At 38.7% G+C, this 7479-nt stretch overlaps 1 protein-coding gene across 1 annotated transcript; it reads right to left on the reverse strand.

The window, feature by feature from the left end:
* Positions 1–205: 205 nt before the first annotated feature.
* On the reverse strand, positions 206–7033 carry LOC104757772 (putative 1-phosphatidylinositol-3-phosphate 5-kinase FAB1D). The gene is made up of 13 exons (XM_010480556.3): positions 6810–7033; positions 6216–6381; positions 6088–6121; positions 5399–5986; positions 5124–5268; positions 4686–5039; positions 3805–4560; positions 3358–3692; positions 3086–3212; positions 2724–2879; positions 1309–2604; positions 928–1200; positions 206–834 (listed from the first exon to the last, which is right to left on the reverse strand). Exons 2-13 carry the CDS (start codon positions 6262–6264, stop codon positions 574–576), a joined length of 4374 nt encoding a protein of 1457 aa, XP_010478858.1. The 5' UTR covers positions 6265–6381; positions 6810–7033; the 3' UTR covers positions 206–573.
* Between the last annotated feature and the right edge of the window lie 446 nt (positions 7034–7479).

The following is a 7479-nucleotide window of genomic DNA, read 5'->3' on the forward strand; positions in this document are numbered from 1 at the left end:
CAAAAACGGATGGTAAGACGGACTTGTTGTCCATGCGGTGTGGATCTATTGATCATGATTATTGAATTGTTCGACTAAACAGATTGAGTTCGCTTTAGATTCATATGTCTGTATTTACTTGGATCAAGTGATCGTTTACGGATTGAAAGTTGTAGCGGTTAGGTTAGTGACTTGCGTAAACACTAAATGCTTTGACAAACAAATGTAACAATAATCACTTTTTTTTCTTCTTCTTTTTAATACAAAAACAACACTTTCATATGCCACAAACTGACTTTTTTTTTAGGTACAAACTTCACTTGCTTGAATCTGCCTTTCAATGAAATGGATAAAAACAAAGGCAGAGACAATTCAATCGCTAAATCCACCCCATAAACTTGCTAAAAAACTGCACAATGACGGGGTAAATAGAAACTGGACTTGTCTCTATATACACAAGTGAAGCTATAATCAAATAAAAGAATCATAATAGATTTTTTTTTTTTTTGGTCATCATGTAGAGGATGGGCGATTTAGACCGGGTATAATCAAATATCATCTGTCCCCAAACTATAAATCATATACTTCTTGTCCTCAAGAGTCTCCTTGGTCGCACCACTGGTCAGGGACGCATAAGAAATGCGTCTTCATGAATTTCCTGAACCTCGTCTTGTAATCAATCGGGCTGATCACTGTCGGCTGCACATTCTTTGGCACCACCAAAGACGATTTCACCCACGTCTCTAGTTGCTTGTCCCATGTGTATTGTCTTAGATAGTCGATGATTCCACACACTAGCTCATGATCCTCATCATCAACTCCAACTAGCAACGAGTAGTCCATAACGTTTATGCTCTGCGATTTGTTTACACAATAGAAACTGACTAAATGAACATATTTTTCATAGTATACCAATAGAGAAAGAGAGATGAAACAAAAAAAACTCACCGTTAGGAAGCTGGTGTCGTTATAAACCGCTCTTTGGAGATTTTGTTTTGATGTTTTGCTAACGTAAAGCGGGGATTTGTTCATGTCGTTGACAAAGTTCTGATCCAATAGAACATCATCTGCGCCATGAGCAGAAGTGGTTGTAAACCGAGCATGCAGAGCGCCTTTGAGATCGTACTGACGAGTTATTTTCCTGCCAAAACTAAGATTCTCCATGACCATCAGGTCGTGTCGTATCTCTTTCCCTCCACCCTTTGGCTGCCTTACGGTTACCTGAAAATAGCGATCAAAGATCCTTCAAACTAAGTCCTATTCATTTTATAAGGAATCAAGGAAAATTATAGTGGTCTAATGATCAAAAACTGATTGTAGAGTCATTACCTGATGGATCCCAAGAACTTTGGCAAGACAAGTTTGGTTGCCTAGATCATAAGAGTCCTTCATGTATTTAAAATACTCCGGAGCAAATGTCACAAATGATTCGTACTCTGTCTTCTTGATCTCTTTTACGATGAACCTATCATCCAAAGTCTTAGCAAACACAGATTTGCTCTTACCACCCTTGGCATCCCATGGCTTACAGCGACTTAGTGAAGCTATATAATCAAGCTCTGATGAGCAACAGCGTCTTCTGAGGTCACGGAAATCATCTGCATACAGGGACACGATAGAGTATTTGGGTTTTCCAATTGATTTGAGTGACCCAAAAGTAACAAGGACCTCCGGAGGGGGTAGTGTTTCCAACCGATGTGTACTCTCACTCCCGAAACGGGAAGCCTCACGGTCAGCAGTTTGCTTAGAATCTTGATCTTTATCTAAGAACCCTTCAAGAGACCCATGTATACACCTTGACAGAGGCAATTTGTTCTCATCAATGTTCAGGTGGGCAAGCGCACAAGCGATTAGGCTGGAGAGTTCGTCTTCATAGTCTGACACAATAAAATCATCATCCCTCAAAGAGATGCGCAAACGTGAACCTTCCTCAGTGATTATCTGGTTCACCGTCTGAAGGTTTTCTTGGGTGAAATTGTTTACATACTCAAATTTCAACAAGTATTCCTTCTCAACATCGACAATGCGCTTCGAGCGTAGCTCTTCAAATGGAAGCCAAAACCATTCATCCCAACCTACTATGTGTGGCCCATTAGAGGCAGAAGCAACCTCGCCATCCAGTGAATCTCCAGTAATTGGAACTGATTTATCTTCTTCCTGTTCATTGGTTGAATGGATACTAACAGCCAAATGGGTGTCAAAATGATTGTTGTTGGGAGATGTTTTCTCGGGCATGGAGCTGCTCAAAGTTTGCAATTCACTGTCTTCAGGCACATACGATTCTTCCACTTGACTACTGTCCCCAACAGACGCACCAACGACTGGTATTTCCTTATCTTCAACAATTGGAGTGTCCATGACTTCATTGCTACCAGAATCAGATGATTTGTCATCATTTTCATATCTGGCCATTCCAGCCTCTGAAACAGTCTTCACACCTTGTTCACTTATCTTCTTCTCATCATTTGAAGGTAGCAAACGATTAGACAAAACCAGCGACTGCAACCGGTAGTTCCAGATGAGAGCTTGAAGCAGAAGCTCCCACCTCATGCGGTTTAAGCGGAGCAGTCTGTGCGAAACATCATCTATGGTTTTCGCCTTGTCAAACGAGTTCCTGATGTTTTCCTTTTTGTAGACAATAAGGATGTGTCCAAAAAAGGATGACTAGATATAAGTAAGCTTGTCTCTAGAACTTAACATAGATAGTTGTAATACCATATGCAATTGTTACAAAGCTAGCTAACCTCAAATACGCGACGCTCGTGATCCAGCAACTCCTCAATGTTAGAAAGGAGTTTATGTGCACACTGATAGCTGGGATCTGAATTTTTGAATTGCGATCTTAGTCTCTTTAGAAAACCACCAGCGTCCTCGAACAAGGAGATCCCTTTAGTAAATACCTGAAGAAGGAAATCGAAATAATCAGCACAAAACTGATCATCTTGTGTATTAATTTTGCATACTTCTCAAGCAAGACATGCTATTTGGCAGAAAATGTAAATTGATAAGAAAGCTAATGATGCCAAATTAAATCAGCGATATTTGTTTCTACGACCACGTATGACGAATATAGCTACAACACTAATAACGCAGAGTAGAAACTTACTCCTTGAAATTCTTTCTCAAGCCAACCCGCTTTTATCAAAACGCTAGATACCAGCTTCATGGGTGGCAGAGACACTGTGTAGGATGTGACTTGGGAGTAACTGAGAATAGCAACCATGGAGCCTAATCTGCAGTGTATACAAGTTTCAAAATATATAATTAAAGATACAAATCTGCAGTGTCACATCTCCGAAGCCCATATTATAGAGTAACTAAAATGATACTTAACTACTTGGTTAGAACATGTGAAGTAAAATAGATCAAAAACCATACCCAAAGAAGTGAAGGAAGTCCCTGTCGAAAGAGTGTCCACAGCTAGACGATCTGTTCAGAAAAGTTTGCTGAGAAAAACTGAGCTCCAAAAACTTTCCAAATGACAAGCTACGAGCAGCAGTCGATATCAGCACTCTTTTTGTGGATCTCCGAGACACATTCTTTGTTTTACACTTTCCACAACGGCTCCACATCCAGATTTTTCCTTTTGCCTCACCAGATAGACATTTTGTTAAAGGAATTCGCTTGACTTCGACTGTTAGTTGCTTATTGTTATGAGCATAATAGTAAAGATGTGCTTCCGGTATTCCCTCGCACGTTTGGCATAGGTTTTTCTGCATCATGAACAGTTCCATAAACAAATTTTGAGCTACGAACACAAATGAACCTTGGCAAAAGAACAAAACAGCATTTTATTTTAAACTGACAAGAGCAACGGAGTCGAACCTGATTAAACATATCGCGCAGGAATCTTTCCAAGGGAACATCGAAGTGCTTGTAAAACTTAATGTGTGAAAAATGCCTTTGGTCACACATTATCCCCCTGAGGGAATTCCTCTTAGACACTAGAACCAATATACTCTGAGACTCCAAGGTGCTCTCAATATCATTCTCTGTTTGTGATCTGTCTCCATCATCTGAACTCACATTTACTGGGATCTCAGGATCAAGTGACACAGACTGTTTAGTCTCATCCTTTTCTTCAGTATCTTCCACAGATTCCCTTATCGTATCAAGATTGCTGATATTTGATACATTTGTATCCACAGAAACTGGAACTGACTCCTGATTTTGAACAAAGCCTAAATATTTACTTAATTTGGCAGACAAAGTTGAGAAACCAGTGAAAATAACTGGATTATATGGCTCGTGAGAGAAGACATGATCTCCATTTGGTTCCCTGTTCTCATCTTTCTCACCATCTGCATTCCCATTTATCAGAATAGATCGTTCATCGAATCCATTAGACAAAGGAATATCAACTGTTTCAAAGGCAGATTCACCAGGAGAAGGGGATAGTGGAAACTTTTCTATTTGCATAACACATGATGCAGCTTCCTTTGTAAAGATGGTTGAGAACATTGTATACCGATCAGCCAGGAAAGAAGCCTCCAGCATTAGATGATATGCCAGGATAAATGAATATTGTACTACTTCTTTGACCTTTTTCAACCTATCGCTGTGGCATCCTTTAAGTAAAATCTGCCACATATCAAAATTTCAAAATCAGATAATCATAGGTAGACTACAAGAAACTCCTAGGTCAATGTGACAAATTCAAATTTTTGAAAGAATTAGTCATACTACACAATCAATCAGGAACTCACCGTGCAGCCAAGTCGGGTAGGGCAACCCTCTAAAAACATCAGCGTCTTAGTTGGCTTCTTCTCGGCTTCACCCACAGCATTATGCTCCTCGACAATCTTCTCAATGCGGAAGGACTCACAGTGCTTTAGCTTCTGACCAGACAGAGAGTGAACTGAAAAAATTGGTGAACCAATACATCGAGAAATTCTCTGTAGACGGTGGAGCTTCATGTCAAACACCAGAGTGACCCCTTTATCAAGAATCGACTTTTGGATATCACGTGAAACAGACTTTTCCACTAGCATGACATCAGGCTTGGTAGCATCTATGATATCAACAACAGGCTTCACGTACTTCACTTGATAACCTTCGTCCTGTTGGCGTAAAAGAGTATAATCAGAAACTACCAAATGAAAGCTTTCAAACTGGTGAATGCCAAGTTACGTTGCTTCCCCTACCTGATTCACTGATTGGAGAGAAGAAAATCCACTTATTGGATGTCCCAGTACTCCTTCGACTAACATTATACTAGGATACTCATACTTAGTTGCCATGTGTTTGAGAGCAGCATGCTTTTTGAAAACCAAGCCTTTGAAAACTTGACTGCAAAAATAAATCTATTATTAGGAGAGTACCAGTAGATGGAAAATGAATAAAAAAAAAAAAAACATAAGCAATTTTTATGAACATCAAAAAATGCAAAGTCTAAGGAAACAACGGGTAATTGTAATACCTGTCATTGAAAGAACCAGTTGCGATGCATTTCACTTTGATGTACTCAGTTGGATCAACTGCTTTGCCATCAATAGCTGGCTTCAGTAGTGAAGCAGCCTCCCAACACAACCTAGCAACAATCTCGAGCCAGTATTCACCTTCTTCCATAGAGAACCCAGCCGACTTAATAAGTTGACTCACAATGAACTTAAACTTTGAATGTGCCTCCTCAAGCATTACTCTCTGGGTTTCTTCATAAAACCATTTCTTCTCACTAGCTTCATCTTTAGAATCCCCTAACAAACTTGCTTTGCTCCACTCAGAACCATCACAGCAATCATCATCATCGTCAGCAAAAACTCCGTCTTCTTCATCTTCAGGATTTTCCGGTTCAGGAGGCTCCCAAACCGGAACATCACTATCATCTTCGCGATCCGACAAGAATTGCACATTCTCAACACCGTCTTCTTTCGCCTTCTCATCCAAAATGTTAAGAATATCACTCGGCATACTCTTGGACTTACGCTCTAAACGCTCCACCTTGTGCTCCTTGGTACACTCCACATCTTCTTGACTAGTATGACTTGAACACTCATCTTCATTACCCCTAACAAAAGATAAACAAAACAATCTTAATCAACATTACTGTTTAAACAAACATTATCCAAAATCCAATATAGAAAGTCATGTTTGTTTGGTCATTCATACCTATCATCAGAGTTTCCATCAACCGAACACTCACCTGATAATAACAATACCCAAACCAAATGATTAAGAAACAACATTTACGGGTTTTGAGTCAGATACAGAACAAGGAGAAGTCATCATTGAAATACCTGAGAGAGAGCGTTCACTACTACTGGACAAAGAATTAGAAGGCGTCATCAATGGAGTCTCAACAACAACACTTTGTCCGGTTAACAAACCAGTCTCTTGCGTCTCGCTACGAGATTCAGTAACACCACCACGGTCCACTGGACCAAGAACGCCAGAAGTAGCCACCTAACTCGAAACCAAAGGAAAACGCGTAAACGAAACAAATCAATCATCTTCATCAATAAAATCAACCACCAAATCACAAATCTTCGAAAAAAGGAAAACATAATATCGACCGACGGAGATATGATATGATGATATATCCCGAGTTTGCCATAAAAACAAAGAGACGCACAGATTTCGGGGGAAAGATCTAAAGATTTTCGGGAAAATTTCATAAATCAATTCAGATTTTTCAAATCTCTCTGTACACAACTCTACTGAAGAAGAAGAACACGAAAGGAAAAAAAAAATAAAAAAAAATAAATCAACAATTTAGGAGTCGACGCGGCGAACAGTGAAATCGATTTTCAAATTTGAGTTCGCCGGAGAAATTAAACAAGACGAAGAAAGGAAAAAAAGCAGAGAGAGAGAGAGAGATGAGAATGACTCACCGCGGAAAGCAAAGGAAGAAGAGATTTGAGAGTTTTAAGAGGTTGGAGAAACCTAAAACATTTACAGATTCTTCTTTAGTTTTGTGGCTTCACAGTGAAACAAGAAGAGAGAAATTGAAGTTTTTATGAGTTTGAGAGGAAAATGAGAAACGGAGTCGACGGTGATGAGAAAGAAGAGAGACCAAGTTTTTGAAGAAGAAGAAGAAGAAGGAGGAGGACAAGGAAGAAAGAAGAGAATAATATTCATTTTATTATATTTTAAAACATGTGGGCTCCACTTTCCTCCTTTCTCCTACCATTCTTCTTTTCCTATAAAATAAAAAACTTTATTTCAATTAAAATAAAATAAACTTGTGACATTTTTTTTTTTGGTCTTGACCGTTAAATCTGTTTACAGACATCTAAAAAGACACACACACAAAAAATGAATAAAGTGAAATTATAATAAAAGATTATGATTATTTATGAATAAATTTCTAATATGGCTATTTTTACTAGTTAATAAAAAAATGAGATGAGTTTTGAACAAAAAAAAAAAAAAAAAAAATGAGATGAGTAGTCACATTTTTTTAGGTCTATCTATATGAATAGGTACTTCGTTTGTCTCTCTCTTTCTCTCTAGTCTGTTTTCTATGCTTTTTGACTAAATAAATTTCCTAAATTCAATGGA

This window comes from Camelina sativa, chromosome 17 (assembly GCF_030686135.1).
Source record: "Camelina sativa cultivar CO46 ecotype springtype chromosome 17, ASM3068613v1".
Taxonomy (NCBI): domain Eukaryota; kingdom Viridiplantae; phylum Streptophyta; class Magnoliopsida; order Brassicales; family Brassicaceae; genus Camelina; species Camelina sativa.

Bases quoted from the DNA above. Each gene is read 5' to 3' on its own strand.
- LOC104757772 (XM_010480556.3), bottom strand. From the start codon at position 6,264: ATGACGCCTTCTAATTCTTTGTCCAGTAGTAGTGAACGCTCTCTCTCA. The intron at 6,122-6,215 runs GTATTTCAATGA...TGTTATTATCAG, and splicing joins TAGTGAACGCTCTCTCTCAG to GTGAGTGTTCGGTTGATGGA. The intron at 2,605-2,723 runs GTTAGCTAGCTT...GTCTACAAAAAG, and splicing joins ACGAGCGTCGCGTATTTGAG to GAAAACATCAGGAACTCGTT.